The 17,697-nt window shown below is 42.2% G+C and overlaps 1 protein-coding gene across 10 annotated transcripts in view; it reads left to right on the plus strand.

Moving 5' to 3' along the window:
- The window catches only part of UNC5D (unc-5 netrin receptor D), a 529,170-nt gene that overhangs the window by 434,594 nt on the left and 76,879 nt on the right, over positions 1-17,697 (plus strand). For 7 of the 10 annotated variants that reach the window (XM_032838130.1, XM_032838133.1, XM_032838131.1 and 4 more), the window contains one exon: positions 12,661-12,693. The exons of the other annotated variants lie outside the window; for them this stretch is intronic. In XM_032838130.1, coding sequence (XP_032694021.1) covers positions 12,661-12,693 — 33 coding nt within the window. The remainder of the gene's footprint in view (positions 1-12,660; positions 12,694-17,697) is intronic. 10 annotated transcript variants of the gene reach the window in all.

The following is a 17,697-nucleotide window of genomic DNA, read 5'->3' on the forward strand; positions in this document are numbered from 1 at the left end:
TAGTGAAAGCAGTTTTTTAATTCTATAAGGCTAAAACTGTCATTTTTGTGTCATGTCCTGAGTGGAATGGAGCATAAAGGAGATAAAGAATAAACCATATCCAACAAATTACCATAAAATCTCTCCCCTTTGTTATCCATCCATTATAGACTTCTCTACTTTTAGCCTTGTTAATAAAAAGATAAAGACATCTGATCATTTATCTAGCATAATCCTCCTTCCAAGTAAAGTTTGGCTTTCATCCATTGGTCTGTGATGGATGTGTATTTTGTAAGTCATTAAAAATCTATGACCCTTCTTATTAACTGGTTTTAAAATACTTTACGTGCCTTTTTCCATCTAGAACAGTTTTCTTCTGTCATCACTTTCTCTTTAGTTCCTTATAGACCTGCATGCTACACATATATAGTCATGACAGAGGAACCTAGGGAAGAATTTCTCTCCCAACTAATTGAAATCAAGGCAACTATTATACCTGTCTGTCTCTTCCATCCACCTTTTCCTGTCCCATGCTCCACCCACATATTTCAATGTGTACTTTTATACTATGCGTACATTGTTTTGGTGGAATTGGACAGAAAGCGCTACACATGCTTCAGAAACCTCTCTGGAAGATTGTTTATCTCAGGCACATCTTGTTAACTTGGTTCATTTTATGAGCACAATTGAAATAAAACACCTCCACTGTAAATAGGAAGGACTATAAAATTAAATTTGGGCAGCTGGAAAGCAGGATACATTACCCCCAGATCATATTACTTAGATTGGAAAAAACAAAAACCCGAGAAAAGTAAACAGATAAGAACAGATCCCCATGGCAGCGTGAACTCGAGACATCCCATTAGAAAACTTACAAATGTTTCTGAAGGAAGTGAAATTTCAGCCACAGAACCAGAGAGTTGGTGGGAATGCACATCCATAACAAAGTAAATAGAAATATTTGTAGAAGCCATACCCAAGAAGCCCAGGGAAGTCATCAGCACTGACCTGGGACTGATTGTCGGAAGGTACAGAAGTTGAGCTCATGGAGGCCAACCCAGGGTGGTGAATCTGGCATTCAGAGCAGAGGCTGAATAGCCTTTGAAGGTTCTCTGTGATTCTCAGTTGAAACTGGTTATTCTGCTTTTCAAAGATTAGAAATAGACCTGAAGCTTGGATTGAAAGAAATGGATGAGCCACGCTTAGTAGATCTGGACATTTATCCTGCAGGTGAAGAGTCACGGCTCTGGGGTCAGACTGCTTGAGTTTGAATTCTAATTACAGTCCTATGAGCAAGTATTTTCTCCAAGCCTAAATTTACTCCTCTGTAAAACAAAAGCTTGAATAGTATCAGGGCACCTGGGTGGCTCCGTCATTACGTGTCCAATTTCAGCCCAGGTCATGCTCTTGGGTTGGGAGATCGAGACTCACATTGGGCTCCACGCTAAGCAAGGAGAGTGCTTGTCCCTCCCTCCCTGCTCGTTCGCTCACTCTCAAATAAAATCTTTAAAAAATATATATTTTAGGGGCGCCTGGGTGGCTCAGTGGGTTCAAGCCTCTGCCTTCAGCTCAGGTCATGATCCCAGAGTCCTGGGATCGAGCCCCGCATTGGGCGGGGAGCCTGCTTCCCTTCCTCTCTCTCTGCCTGCCTCTCTGCCTATTTGTAATCTCTGTCAAATAAATAAATAAAATCTTTAAATATATATATATATATGTGTATATATATATATATATATATATATATATATATATATATAAATTTTTTTTAAGAAGTTCTAATAGTGCCTGTTGAAAAGGGTTCTTTTTGAGGAGGAGATGAGCTAATCCGTGTAAGGCATCCACAGAAAGTGCTCCATTTGTGAAATTAATTATCATATGTGTGTCTTCTAGGGAAGGAATTCCTGTGGCAGAAAAACTATGTTTTCCTTATTCTGCTAAATATTGACACTATGACACTTTAGGTATTTTCTTAAAACATTTCCTAATATATCTGATGAATATAGTATATGTAATGAAATAAAACATACTTGTCATTAAAATCTATGAAATACAAATTGTGTTCTTTATACCATCGGTTCTGATTGCTAGTTGTGGGAAAATAGAGTTTAGGAATCATGATTTTTTTTTTTTTAAGACTTATTTATTTGAGAGTGAGAGACACAGAGCTTGTGAGCGGGGGAGAGGCAGAGGGAGGAGAGGGAAAAACAATCTCAAGCAGACTCCCACTGAGCATGGAGCTTGTCCCAGGGCTCCATCCCAGGACCCTGAGATTATGACCTGAGCCAAAATCAAGAGGCAGACTCTCAACCCACTGAGCCACCCAGGGGCCTGAGAATCATGATGATTCTTAAACGCTGTGTCAAACCAGAGATTGAGTGTCCTTTCTCAGAACTTTCTGAACAGCTTCCAGTCTCCCTTTGCAGGTGGAACTTGGTCCTGAGGAGGAGAGAGGTGATTTTTGAGGTCCCAACCAGTTCTAAAATTCTATGATTCTCACCAGTAATTCAAAGTCACTTAAGGGGAAGGCCATAGAGAAGGGCCTGGATGATCCCACATGAGAGAATCAGTCCTCACAATATCGACTGGGGAATTAGATAGGTTTCCTTCACATTATAAAATATACCTGTTCTGACCACCTCCTCAGAAAATCAGTTTTTATAAAGTGAGTCCTAATTTTTCCAACACAAATTCAAAAATTCTCTTTCTCTAGAAAAGAATTCCAGCATACACACTATGAGACTGTATATACAGATTCCAGAATTACCGAACTGTTGCCAACCATTCTGGATTAATATTTGTTACACGTCTGGTACTTCCCTTATTCTGCATTCCCACATCTGAAAATTATCAATTTTGCCATATTTTTCCATATTTTAAAAAAATACTTCCTAGGTTTGGTTTATCAGTAACTATGGGTGTCCAAGTTCCTTTTTTGGAAGTTTCCAAAAATTTGGCTTTCTGGCATGTAAAATAAACTCTTTCCATTTCATTAGTAGTGTGAATCCAGATTCTACCTCTGCAGTATATCTAATCGGGATTCAACAGTACACAACTCTGGGTAAGAAATATTAGTCTAGACTAGAGGAAGATTTAATGCCTGAGATCATGGAGTGGTCCAGCTATAAAGGAAATGGCAAGAACCCAATCAAGGAAGTGATTTAAAACAGAGGAGAGAACTCAGTGGCCTCTGGGGTGTACTACCAACATGAATTAATAGAGGAAACTTCTTTGTGTTGACTCTACCTTTTCTCCTTAAATTACATATGTATGCATCTCGTCAAGGTCATGGAGAAAGGTAATACCTAAAATGAAGATGTTAACATCATCAGCAGACATCCTCATCACCCTGGCCTTCCCCTTTCTTCAGAGAAGTGTCGGTATTACAGTAAGAAAAGACCTGGCTTTGCATACATGTGTTTGCCAGAGGACAGTGTGAGTGTTCAGTGGAGTGGAAAATTGTCAAGATCACTGAGAAAGAGATCATGGGGTAGTAAAAAGGGCTCAGAATCAGAAATTGGGAGTCCTCGGTCTTTGTTCAGTTGTTTTGTTAACTAACATGTGACCTTGAGCAAATCTCTCCAGATTCTGTGCCTTGCATCTGTATCTATTAAAAAGAACAGGTTGGGGGCACCTGGGTGGCTCAGTGGGTTAAGCCTCTGCCTTCGGCTCAGGTCATGATCTCAGGGTCCTGGGATCGAGTCCCGCATCGGGCTCTCTGCTCGGCAGGGAGCCTGCTTCCTCCCTCCCCCTCTCTCTCTCTGCCTGCCTCTCTGCCTACTTGTGATATCTTTCTGTCAAATAAATAAATAAAATCTTTAAAAAAAATAAAAAATGAATAAAAAGAGCAGGTTGGGCAAGATGATTTCTAGGTTTCATCCCATGATAAAAACATGAAATTATTATAATTTTATATCTTAAATGTAGCTTGCATATACATATATGTATGTATGTATATTTCATAGGTAATTTTCAATAGCTTATGGTTAATACATGTGTGCATATAAAATATGAAAACAATACCATGGGCATGTCAGTGCTTTCAGATACTTGTTTTTTAGCCAGTTTTGAGGAGAAATTTTGTTTGTATGTAAAATCAGCCATTTGGAGGACTATCCAGCAGCATCAGGGGGGACAACTTCTACATATGAAACAAAGGTAAAACCATGTCAGCCTCGCCTAGAAAATGAATCAGCAAATCAAGCCTCTAGCATTCCATTTCAATTCCTTCACTGAAAGGCTACAATATCCTAGGAATTCGTATAGATTTTAGGGAATTTATGGACCCTGATTTTGTATTCCACAAAAACTTGTTGAAGTATTCAACAAATACTTATCAAGAGCCTACCACATTCCATTTACTGTTCTAGGGACTGGGAATAGGTGGGAAAACACAGAGATAGACTACATGCAAGTCACTCCGTCTATAATGGTAGGAACACGTATGGCTAGCATAGGGACTGATGAAGCTTAAAAAAATGTACAAGTTGGGACACCTGTGTGGCTCAGTTGGTCAAGTGTCCGCCTTGGGCTCAGCTCATGATCCCAAGGCCCTGGGATGGAGCCCTGCATCAGGCTCCCTACTCAGCAGGGAGTCTGCTTCTCTGGCTCCCCCTGCTTGTGCTTGCTCTCTCTCTCAAAATAAATAAAATATTTTTTAAAAATGTACAAGTCAAGGTTTCCTCACAATTTCTCTTTAAGCAAAATTTTTTTAAGGCAGGACTGATATCCGATGTCTATCAATTGCTAAGTATTTTCTTAGCAACTGGTAAATAGTCATTCAACAACCACCCTCCTGAATCATATCCCCATCCATTCCCTACCCACACTTCCCTATGATCCAATAGCAAAAGGGACAACTCTGCACACAGCAGGAAGCCACACGACCCTATGTCAAGGCCAGCACTTAATTGTAGAAGGTTTTTAATTTTTTTATTATGTTCAGTTAGCCAGCGTATGTACATCGTTAGTTGTTGATGTGATGTTCAGCAATTCATTAGTTGCATATAACACCCAGCGCTCATCACAACATGAGCCCTCCTTAATACCCATCACCCGGTTACCCCAACCCCCCACCCCCTTCCATTCTGTAAAAGGCAAAAGATTTATACGATCTGAAGAGAAACCAGAGCATGCCCCCTCCATTCTGGAAGCTTCAGTTTGTTTCCTGGACTCCAGAGTCTCTCATGGTTCATCTCCCTCTCTAATTTCTTTCTGTTCAGCTTTCCCTCCCTTCTGCTGTGGTCCTCTGAGCTATTCCTTATGTTCCATGTATGAGTGAAACCATATGATAATTGTCTTTCTCTGCTGGACTTACTTCACTCAGCATAATCCCCTCCAGTTCTGTCCATGTCGATGCAAATGGTGGGTGTTCATCCTGATGGCTGAGTGATATTCCACTGTATATATGGGCCACATCTTCATCCATTCATCTGCTGAAGGGCATCTTGGCTCTTTCCACAGTTTAGCTATTGTAGACATGGCTGCTATGAACATTGGGGTGCCTGTGCCCCTTCTTTTCACTAAATCTGTGTCTTTAGGGTAAATACCCAGTAGTGCAATTGCTGGGTTATAGGGTAGCTCTATTTTTAATGTCTTGAGGGGGGTTTTAGATTTTTAAAGAATTTAGATATCACTCCTGCCTTAAGGTAAAGAAAGTAATCATCAGGACCTTAACCAATAAGTTAATTCCTTAAACTTATATTATCTGAACCATGTTTGGTTTTAAATGTGTGTGTATCCTATTGTGGTTGGAAGGGAGGGAATCAAAGCAAATTAATTTATTGGATAGAAAAAGGATTTTAATAGACATCTTCCCTTGGAGCTGAGATAGAAACATTGCATTTTATTACTTTGAGACCAATTTCTGATAAAGTCTTTGCGGACCCGTGCTTAGAAGTGTTTGCAGCGACTCAAGAGCATATTTTACTCTGTTTATCACAAAAAAAACTAACACAGAGAACCAGTGGGAATGGATAGAATTTCATAACTAAGATGGTATGGATTCTAGAAATTCAAATGATCTCCCTCAAAAATGAAATATGCAAATGCTCCTTGTGAACATGGTCATTATGGACACTGACTTGTCTGAGTTTAGAAAATGCAAAGGGCATTTCTATAAAGAGACCTCAGATTTGAAAGGTTGGGGGAAGACGTCGTCTCCTAATTGCACACTAATCATGTGCTTTGACTGAGAGCCAATTCTGGAAGGTCACTGTCAAGAGGAGTTGACAAGATTGACACACTCTGTTGTGTACCTTTCTGACCTCCCCTAATTAACATGATGGGATCTGGAACAATTTGTAGGTAGAAGATGTCCCTAGAGCTGTTTTTATTTACTAATAATGTATCTCGGGCCTTCTGACTTTTTATTCAGGTGGGTGTTTTTGCCGTTCAGTCCCAGAATGTCACTAATTACCCAGATACCTCTGGCCAGCAAGGAAACGCTGGGAAAAATCTCTAAAACCCTCGTGTTTTCAGCATTTGTCCTCTACAGATGTGCTCAGAGTGCATTTTCAAAGGAGCAGTAGATGTTGGAATAGTCTGTACAGGCTGGGTAGGGGTGGGAATAGGAGGGATAGGTGAAGAAGCAAGAATTGAATGAAGCCAGTAATGTGTGTCCGCAGTCTGGTCTCTCAAGTGTAAGTTCTGAGCAGTATCTTTGAAATGAACCAAAACCAAAATGCAGCAAGGAAGTTAAAAACTCGAAAGAGTGGAAACCAGAGATGGGCTCTGTTTAATGCTCTTTTGTTTTTTCTGTGGTTTTGATCTTTGGAAGAGTTGGTGGAACACGGGCTGGTGGTGGTGTCTCTGTGTTCTACTGCCTACAGGAACTTTCAGCTTCAAGAGGAGAACAGAATAGACCCCCTCTTGTCATCTTCAGGGTTTGCCTGACATATTCAATTGCAGTGGTGTTGCCAGAGCAAAGCCGGCTTTGTGTTTATCTAATTATCTGCCAGAGCTAATATAAGGCAGATCCGGCAGGCCCTGGGATTTCCTGCAGCCTTGGCTAGCATTCAGAGAGCATAACACTCGTCCTTAATTATTTCTAGTTATGGGAGGGAGCAAAAGCATGAACAAATTAAACACATTGGTAATCAATAACATCAACTTCTTTTCGACCAATCAGTAAATAATCAAGCAAATTTCCTTTTTCCTCTGTTTTTCTTGCTGTGATTCTCTGGTTGCAGTGCCAATTATTCATGAGCGAATCATTTAAATATGATTTATATGTTAGGGACCCATAATTGACCATGATTAAAAAGTCTAAAGTAAATCAAATGAACAGTTCCGAAGTATACATCTGGAAAAAAAAAAAAATCCACATTGTATTTTTTTTTTTTTTAACGTAAGCCCTACACCCAATGTGGGTCTCGAACTCACAGGCCTGAGATCGAGTCTCATGCTGTACAGACTGAGCTAGCCAGGCACCCCCTCCCACATTGTATTGTAGTGACTATAAGTAAGATAAACTGTCCAGAGAGGTGTGACATTCCTGTTAGCAGAGTAATCACCAAAAAGATCATGAATGCCTCAGAAACTGATTTGTGCCTGAGAAATAGGACATTTTTACATAGGAGAGAGAAGGGTCTCCTAAGGAGAGTCAATAACACTGAGGTGAGCCTGGAGAGCTCAGGAATTGACTGGACTGGAGCTTAGATTGGTGTTCAAGTGCTACAGAAATGAAGTCACTTTGGATATGGTGGGACCGATTCATAGAAGACCGGAAAGGCCGGCAGAGCATTTGGCCGTGACTTGCAGGCAATGTGGAATCAGGGTTGACTCCTGGGTGCTGATGCTAGAGAATTATTCCACCGAATACAAAATACAAAAATAGCTAGAGAATGACTAGAGAAAGGAGGCTTGACTGTTCCACTGACTTCAAAAATCAGCTCTTAAATATTTTAAGATGACAAAGAATGGAGAGTCAAAACTGTCAACACGTATCTTTGGCAGGGGTGGGGGTGGCTGGTGAAAAGGGTTTCAAAGCATAGGATCTATGAAGGAAATAATAAAAATGGTCTTTGGAGATGAAAAAATGGGGCATGGCTGGTTTAGTGAAACTAGAGAATGGTAATCATTAAGTAGAATGACATGTGAATTACTACCGTGGGGAAGAGTCTGGGCTCACTGTTTTGGTGGGTTTTCAGTCCCACTGAGTGGGCTCTGTGCCTGATTCTCAAAAATGGTGACATAGACTCTGATATCAAACATACCTATATAGTCTTTAAAAGGCAAGGAGCTGATTTCAAATAACCCCAGGTTTTGAGGAGCGGTCTCTTGGCCACCCTGTGGGCTGCAGTTAAACTCATCTGTCCCCCAGTGCCATTTCTCCTCAGGCCTGCTCTCTGTACACCCCTGGGATAGGGGCTAGGGTATGCGTAGCTGACCACGCTTGTTCCTAGCAGAGAAAGGATAAGGCTGGCTGTGGGTGGGAAGGTAGGGGTGCAGCTATAAATAGCTCCTAAGAACAATGGATACCATGGGAATGCTTGGGGAGCATCTCCTGTGACAGAGGAAGCAAGAAAAGTAAAGATGGCAAAGAAATGAATCATGGCCAAAAATAATCCTCTCTTTCCCTTTTTTCTTAATCATTTCTTGTATATAAATATGTATACCTCTACACACTTGCAACACAGACAAAAGCAGATTGTAAAACAATATATAAAAGGCAATTCCATGTCTCTGTAGGTAAAAATGATCAATTACTATCAATCTTCTATAGTTTCCTGCAAATATATATGTATAAACATATATGTGTGCACATAGTTTTATATATACATATATGAGGAGGGGAAGCCTAGGCTGTGTATATATAACTTAACATTAATGATGTTTATCTCTTGGTGTGGAATTACTGGGGTTTTTTGTCTTTGTACTTACATCTGTATTTTATTTTGCATGCACTCACTGTGTACCGACTATGTAAATAATAACAAAGATTCTTAAAGAAAACTTGACTGTGTAAAACACACTTTTGCATATAACACCAGGTGTTATATGCAACTGATGAATTACTGAACTCTACATCTGAAACTAATGATCTCTATATGTTGGCTAATTGAATCTAAATTAAAAAAAAAACATACTTTTGCATCTTTAACTTGTAAGTACACACAATCATTATAAGACTGAGTTGTAATGACATCAGTTTCCATTTACCCAGAAGGTGCCTCTCAGTGTCTAAGTTAGACCCCAGGAAAACTTGTGATTTTCTCAAACTACAGCTCAGCTGCCACTAGCTCAGAATTATATTTTTCTGCCTGCAGGATACAGGAGGGCTCCTCCTGGGTCCATCCGTATACTGCGGCCACCCCGAAGGTTCTCAGAGAGGCAAGACTAGCTGAAGTTGGGTACACAGGGCCCCAGATTTGTTGGTGGAAAGTATTAGTACACTCGGTAATCACAAAAACACAAACCCCAATTAGTCAGGAGGCTTTGGACTGGGGCCCAGGCATGGGTTTTTGCTTAAAAGCTCCCCAGGTGATTCTAATGTGCAGCCAACATTAAGAACCATGGCCCTAATGGATTAATTTACTAGGAGGTTATTTGAACATGGCCTTGGAGAGAGGTAAAATGAAAGCAGAAAGGATTTGGTTGACCAAGGCCAAGTGGATGCATGGCCCAGGGACTGTGAGAATGATTTTGCAAACAGAATAAAAGAACATGGAGTGTGGGGTGGGCAGTTCTTCCAAAAGAGAGGGAGGTCAGTGGGTAGGCCTCTCTCTCAAGTTCATGGTAGAGCAATCTCTGATATTTCAAACCGGGAGAATGTTTAATGATAGCAGCTTGCTGTCAGGATACTGGTTATCTCACAAAATCCAGCAAGGCCCAGTTTTGATGCTGATGCCAGGGGACGAAAGCTGTCTTGGGCACCGGAGGCTTCTAGCCTTTTCTGTTAGAGGTTACACACTGACACGCTAACAAACCCTGCAGTAGAGCAGTGGCCCTTCGAATATTTTTTTGCTCTGCTTTAGGAAATCATTCCATAGGAATTTCTGTGGAATGCCTTTGCTTTTAGTCCACAGGTTTATAGTAGGTGAAAGCTAGGGAGCCCACAGAGGTCTCCTGGTCCTTGTCCTTTTTTCATATCAGGAAACTGAAGTTTTGACTTGTGCTCAGTTTCCTAAAGCAGAAGTTAGGACTAGATAGACATGGTTTCTTAACTCTCTTCGAGAATCCCTGAAATCCATTACAGCTTCTGATTTGGACTTGTGACGTGTCTCAGGCAGGGTGGCACAAGGGGTCCTGTTTTTACTCCGAGTGACTGACGAGGATGTTCTTGTTCAGAACATGTTGAAGTTATATATCAGCTACCATTGATGGATACTGAACACGAGCTAGCCCTGAGCTATTGGCTTTATATTTATCATGTTTCATCTCCATGTTACTGTGCAGAACACTGAGGTCACACAGATAGAATGAAGGCCATCCACGATGGAAAGCCTGTTCTAATCGTGAGAGTGTGCGCAGTTTCCACAATGCCACTGCCAGTCACAATGTCCCCAGAGCTGAGTCAGGAAGGGAAATGTCCCACTCTTCTGCCCTGTGTGCCCTTGTGGCCCGACCTTGTCTCATGACCAGTTAAGCCCTGGCTTTTCCGCCCCAGTCACTCTTTCTTCCTGTGGAGCTGCACCGGGTAGAACCCGACCACCTCAGTGTTTTAACAACCTGACTGTATTTGATTTATTTTCTGAGGAGTGGTTCTATATCTCACCTGTTTTTAATGAGTTTCATTTTGCTACCCAGCATAATCTTCATTCCTGTGGTTTAGGTGGAAGAAAATGCTGTTAAGCTCAGCGAGAGTCCTAAACAGATGTTCTGCATGTCTCTGTGTAGCATCAGCAATGCATCACTTCTAGACGTCTTGGCCTGGCCTGCCGGCATCCTGCACCCGTGCCAGACACGTTCTGATATCAGGCAACAAGCAAAAACTGAAGTCCGGTTAAACCCACCAAAGTCGGTGGATTCTAACTCTTGAGCACATTATCATCTGGGCTGGGGGAAGGGCTACCCGCTCTCAGGCCAACTAGCTGCCCTTGATTCATGCAGGAAGGGGGATCCAAGTGTTGTCTGTTTTAAGAAATCTGACGGTGTAAAAATCTAAACATGATCCTATCCACCTGAGCAAATTATTATCTTTTATGAAGATTTTTCATTTTAAAGAGAGATTTGTCAAGAGTTATCCCTTGCCAATTAACCTTCTCCTTGTAATGAGAAAAAAAACAATGGTGGTGCCGTTGCGAGAGTGTGAATTAGAACTTTTAAAAGCTCCTTCCATAACAGATTGGATGGCAGAACACACGAGAGCTGTCTTCCATAAAGCACAGAGCAAGGGTTTTCTGTCAGAGTCAGTATCAAGGGCAGGAGTGGGTTAGGGTAATACCTGTTTGGTGATGGATTCAAACTATAGCTGTGTCTCTCTGCCTGGGAGGGTTATGTGGCAGTCAGATGTTTCTGAAGTTCTCCAGTATGTACTGGGCGAGATTTGATGCCGTTAAAAAGGTAATCCAAAATGACAGTGTCTCACCCCGTGTGGCTCGCCTTCAGGCAAGTGGAGGAAAGGGACCGTGTAAGGTGACCTCTCAAGGTCCCCCTGCTGTAATGTGACTATGAATGATGAGCAGCAGCCTCAGAGCTTACAGCCTGACCAGGTTCCGTCTAAGTCCTCGGGAGGGGACTGATAAGAGGGAGGGCGTGCCGTGGGATCTTCTGGAATCTTGACGTGGTCACTAAAGCCGCATCTTCTCAGGTTTCTGTGCTGTGGTGGAGTTGCGTTAGCCTGGGACAGCCAGGGAACAGGGACTGAGAAGTAGATGGTCTGTGGTCTAAGACAAAGTTAGCCACTGGCCCCAAGTCTCAAAGTGATGTACAGTGTTCATTAGTGATGGCAGACAGGGCAGGACAGAGTGGCTGGAGGGCAGTGGGGAGAAATGACAAAAAGGTCTCACCTGAGCCTGACCCCTGAATGGGATTTCTCTGTCCCCTTCACCTGCCTGCTGCACTGCTCAGTACCTTGATTAGGGAGAGATGATACACATTGTAACAGATCAGAATGATATGAAACAAACGAACTGCTCTTTTCAGAGAGATGGTAAACATTGTAACAGATCAGAGGGATATGAAACAAGCAAACCTCCCAACTAGCTCACAATACTACACCCATCCTCCATAGGGACCGGCACATTCCATAGCCTGGAGCTTTTTCATTCAGACTATGATATCTGCTAAACCAATGTAGGATCCCTTTAAATATGTACTCACGAGCTCCTTTTTTCCCCCATCACGCAGAGTGAAATAACATCCCTTACCTGATCCGTTTACCTGATCCGTCTTCTGACTGTATAGAAAGTAGGGACTCGCTGGGAGCTCACTGCTCTCATCCTGATAAGAATCTAGCAAATGCAACAGAGAGAAACTCTAGTAAGCCTGAGGGAAAAGAAAATATAAAATAAAATAATAAATAAATAAAAGGAATGAAGCAATCACCCCAGGAAAATATTGCACAAGAGAAAAACACGAAATTAGAATGAAAGGGGAAAATATGAACAACGTAATCCATACCATCTGCAAAAATAGAGAAATGTTTCATTTATAGAGGTGGACATACAGTGATATAGGAAATCTGTCTGCTCCATGTAAATTTATTAAATGAAACTTTCTTTTTCTCTTTCTTTCTTTTAGATAAAAAACCTCTTCATGAAATAAAACCCCAAAGTAAGTTATTTTTCCTCTTGTGAATATAATTCATTCTCAAATTTGCTGCCTTACTGTTGTATTTGTTTAGGAGCCAAACAGAATTGAAGCTTGTGCGAAAGACCCAGGGTTTTCAGGGCTTCTCCTCATTGGGTTTGGAATCGCATATCAGAGGTTGAAATTGAAAGGAAATGTGCACACTCTTCCCCTCCCTCCAGTAAAAGTAAATCTGTCCTCTTGATGCTGCCTGCCTGTAAGTTCATTTCTCTGCAAATGTCATCTAGGATTCTTATTGCTGAGGAGATTTATAGCATTAAAATTAATAAATATTTGTCAGTACAAGCTTTCAGGAGAGCAGCCTTGGGCAAAAGCCCAACGACAAGCCTTTCCACCTAGGAGGAGGGGGCACCTGAGAAGCAAACCGTGAACTCCATGGCAACTAGGTAGATGAGAATCCAGTATTCCACAGTGGAATCATCAGGACCTGCAAAGTTTGGTGTCAGTGCTGTCTCGAGGCCTTTGCCTTATGTGGGCTGTACACAGCCAGCAGATTTGGGAAAAGCTGTGCAGCGTGAATGGTTGGCTGCTCAGCCTTTGACCCTGTGGTTTTCAGCCTTGGCTGAACTTTAGAACCACCTGGAGGCCTTTTAAAAACCCCAGTTCTCAGGCTGTACCTGGTACCAATGCGATCAGAATTGGGGTGGGTTAGAATCCCTGTTTTTTGTGTTTAGGATGTAAAAATGTTAATGCATATTTCAATACATATTTTTTCCTTTGAAGTATAGTTGATAGACAATACTATATACATAGTGATTTCACTTTTATGTACATTAGGAAATGACTACTGTGATAAGTCAGTTACCATCTATCACCATACGTAGTTATTACGATATTATTGACTGTGATCCCTTACGCTGTACTTTAAATCCTGTGACCTATTTGTTTTATAACTAGAAGTTTGTACCTCTTAATCCACCTCAACTATTTCCCCCACCCCCCTCCATCCCTCGGGCAACCACCCCCTTGTTCTCTGTATTTATGAGTCTGTTTCCATTTTGTTTCCTCATTTGTTTTGTTTTATAGTTTCCACCTCGAAGGGTAGGAATGCTTATTTATTGAAAGAGCCTCAGATTCCAACGTGCAGCTTGGGCTGAGAGTAACAGTCTTAGAACAATATTTCTCAAGAAGTGGATCAGCAACCATGTGCACTAGAATCTTGGGGGTGTGGTGGGAGCTTGTTAAATATAGTCCACCTCAGAACAGGACAAATGAATCAGAATCCCTGAAACAAGGTGGGGGGGTGGGGGAAAGGTCCTCCTGGGAATCTGTGTGTTCCTATGTTCTTCACATGATCTGGAAGCACTCAGAAGTATGTCGGGCGTTCCGGGGAGATCTGGAGATGGAAGAGCCTCAGCAACACAGTTTCTGCTTCCACAAAGTGTCCAGTTTTAATGAGTGGAGATGGATGGATGCAACACACAACACACAACACACAACATAACAGGAGAGGTAGCGAGCTGCCTGGTTTCCTTTATAAGCCTGTAGAAGATGTCCCTGGCCGGTATCTCCCATTTTAATATAAAGCAAATGACTTTTGATCTTTTAAATCCTAGGGTACTAAAATTCAAATAGCTTGGGGGAGCTAATAGCTTTTATGAGCTAACTTCTTTGAAGGAATTAAGACCCTGTGAGGATAGACAGAAATAGGTACCTTGGGACAGGGGTCGGGAGATGTGAGAATAAGATCCAGGAAAGCTGTTGGGTTCAGACTGCGTTATGTTGCTCCAGGCAGGCTTGAGAGAAAACGGGGGGTTGGCGGGGAGGGCATTACTTGCAGAGTCGGAGAACTTGGCAAAACAACACAAACTTCCTTCCTTAACTTTTTTCCCCTGAGGTCCACTGCCCGTCAAATCACGAACAGTACTTAGAGAGTGGTCCCCTGACATCCTGCGTGCTTGATTTTGAACTCAGGAAGGTTGAAGGTGGGGGAACCTTGTTGTGTATGTGTGTGTATGTGTATGAGGGAGGGAAGGAGGGAGGGGAAAAAATCGGGTCAGTGAATATTTGGCTTGTGCCTGTGTCAAGAGCTCAGGGTGACAGCTGGACTCCCAACTGCCTCCTGGTGACATAGCCATACCCACCCCACCCCACCCCCACCGGTGGTCACGCGGCATATGCACAGGATCATGGGTATCCGTGTGGTGGCCGTCATGAGAGTTACTTAGGAATGTGGTTTTTTTTTTTAAATTAATTTCATGCTTAGTTTGTGAGTCCTGTGCCATTCTAATTTGGTTACATCTGTACTTCCAGCCATAAACCCCACAGTAACTATTTCTAGTCCTCAGGGACTCCTGAATTAGTTTTTGCTTGGGGTTCTCGCTCATGAACACCATGCTTAATTGCTGGATACTGCAACGGAATCGCTTAAACTGTTTTAATTTGTGATTTCCTAAAAATAAAACCTTAACAGAATCAATGTGATTGCAAAAGGCTCCCAGAGGAATCCAGTTGGGGTTCTGTAAGCTGCACGGTTAGGAGTGCATTATACAAACTCAGGCTGTGGTTGTTCCGTGAAAGAGGGGCTTAGTTTAAAGACTACATGAATCATCACTGATGCAAAATCAAAGTCAATTATGAAGATAATTGAGAAACAACCTGTTCCCATATATAGCTGTGCTCATGATCCTCCGCGAGGCCTGGTGGATAGAAGACATTACTCAGAGCTCGCAAGCGGCGCTGTGTGTGAGCAGGCGGGCCGAGAAGCCAGCTTTGAGTTGCAGGGAGGTGTAAAGAGAAAGTGAGGTCTTAAGATATCTGTTGGCAAATCATAATGACAAACTGGGGAAAATATGTGCACTGCATAGCTCATGAAAGCACTTATTGTAAATGAGATAATTTAATCAATTACGTTTCCTAATGTACTAAACCGAATGTTTCATTTTCTGCTTCTGCACATCTTAAATTATCTTCAGGTGCTTTATGAGATTTAATCATAGTTAATAGAAACTTCATTACCATCAAATGTGCTTTCAATAAATGTTGTGTAACAATGTCAGGAGGTGCAGTAAAATATAGTAGGTTCTGAATGGCAAACACGCACCCCCAGAGTCAGACGGGGAAAAAGGCCGCCTTCAGACAATGGGACTCCTAGGAGGGTTGGGGCCGTGGCTTTTCTGAAAGGCCACGGGCTCCAGAGGAGTGGCTTGTCCAGCATGTTCACCTTCGCAATGAAAAGGATTTCACTTTCCCCTAAAAAGTAACCGAGAAGCACACACACACACACACACACACACACACACACACACACTCATGGTCTTCTCTTCATCTCCTTTCCATGTAGCTGTTTTGCATCAAGCAGCAATGGCTGCTCAGCGTAAATCCCATTAGTACATCCAGAGTCCGGAGTCGGCCACCTTTTGGACCTTCATCTCAACTTTTTCCAAAGTGACTTTCTCCTTCTCTACCCCTGTTCTCCAGTCCTGCATCCTGTCTGTAGTTCGGTCATACCGCACCATCAACTCACTTTTCCATGGGTGGGACTTGGGCAGTCTCTGGGACCCCTCTTTTCCCTCTGCTGTCTCCTGCTCTGCTTATTACTCAAGAAATCATTACAGTCTACCACCTGGACGGATCTCTAGTTCATCAGCATCTCCCCATTTTTACTCTACCCTTATCCATCCCTCTGTTCACTCAATAGCTGTTTGTTGAGTGCTTGCCACGTGCTGGGAAGTGGTGGTGGGGAAGCACTGAGCTGAACAGGCACAGTTTCTGCTTCCACAAAGTGTCCAGTTTTAATGAGTGGAGATGGATGGATGCAAACAAACCAGAAAAACCTATAGTGCTGATGGTAAGTGTCATGAAGGGAAATGAAGCAGGGTAAGGGGCTCAAGCGGGGTCAAAAGGAGCATTGCTTTTTTTTGTATAAAGTGTTCAGAGCAGTTCTCTGTTTAAAAATTACATTTAAGAAGAGACCTGAAAAAAAAAAAAAATTCTGGATGTCTGGGAGAGAACGTTCCAGACAAAGGGAACACCAGAGGCAAAGGCTGTGTGATGGGGACTTGCTTGGAGTGTCTGAGGAACAACAAAGAGGCCAGGATACCTCGAGCAGAGTGGCAAAAGGAGGAGTCCTGATAGCTAAGATCAGAGAAGTGGGATGAGAAGGGAAATTGCCAGACATATCATAGGTCATTGTAATGACTTTGACCAAAGGGAAGCCATTGAGCATTAGCCATAGTGACATGACCTAATATTTTCAAGGATAAACTCGTTGCATTGACTGTTAACATAGAGTAGATCAAAGCAGAAACAAGACCTGTTGCAGTGATCTACTGTAACCATAATCTGTTATAGTAATCTAGGCTATTCCAATATGGAGGCCCTAACAGTACCAACGTTTAAGATGACTGTGGCTTGACGTAGATAAATGACATCAGAAATTGTAAAAATGGGTCATACTTGGGTATCTTTGGAAGGAAGAAAGGATTTGCTGATGGACTGGATATCGAGTGTGAGATAAAGGTGTCAGGCATGATTTCAAAAGTTTGGCTATGGCAGCTAAAAGGATGGAGTTACCATTACTGATGACGGAGAAAGTGTGGTCTAGCAAATCCGGAGGGACAATCAAGAGTTCATTGTGTTACTAGTGCTAACTTTGAGATACCTCTTCAACATCTAAATGGAGAGGTTGAGCAGGCAGTTGAATATATGAGTCTCGAGGTCAGAGGAGAGTCCTGGCTGGTGACATAAATCTGGGGCTTGTCAGTGTCCAGATGATATTTAAAGCCATTAGGTTGAAAGAGATCCCAGGCTAATGAATGTGTGTGGAGACGGGGAAGAAAGCGGAGGACTGAGACCTGAGGGGCATCAACATTTAGATGCAGACGAGGTCAGAAGTCACTTCAGAGAAGACAGAAAAGTAATAGCCGCAGAGTAAGAGAAAAATCAAAAGAAAAGAAAATGGCGTCCCGGAAGAAGAGTTTAAAACGTTCAGGCCATCTTCATTCCCAGCCAGGATTTCTACGGTGG

This window comes from Lontra canadensis, unplaced genomic scaffold (assembly GCF_010015895.1).
Source record: "Lontra canadensis isolate GAN:19392208 unplaced genomic scaffold, GSC_riverotter_1.0 scaffold102, whole genome shotgun sequence".
In the NCBI taxonomy this organism is placed as follows: domain Eukaryota; kingdom Metazoa; phylum Chordata; class Mammalia; order Carnivora; family Mustelidae; genus Lontra; species Lontra canadensis.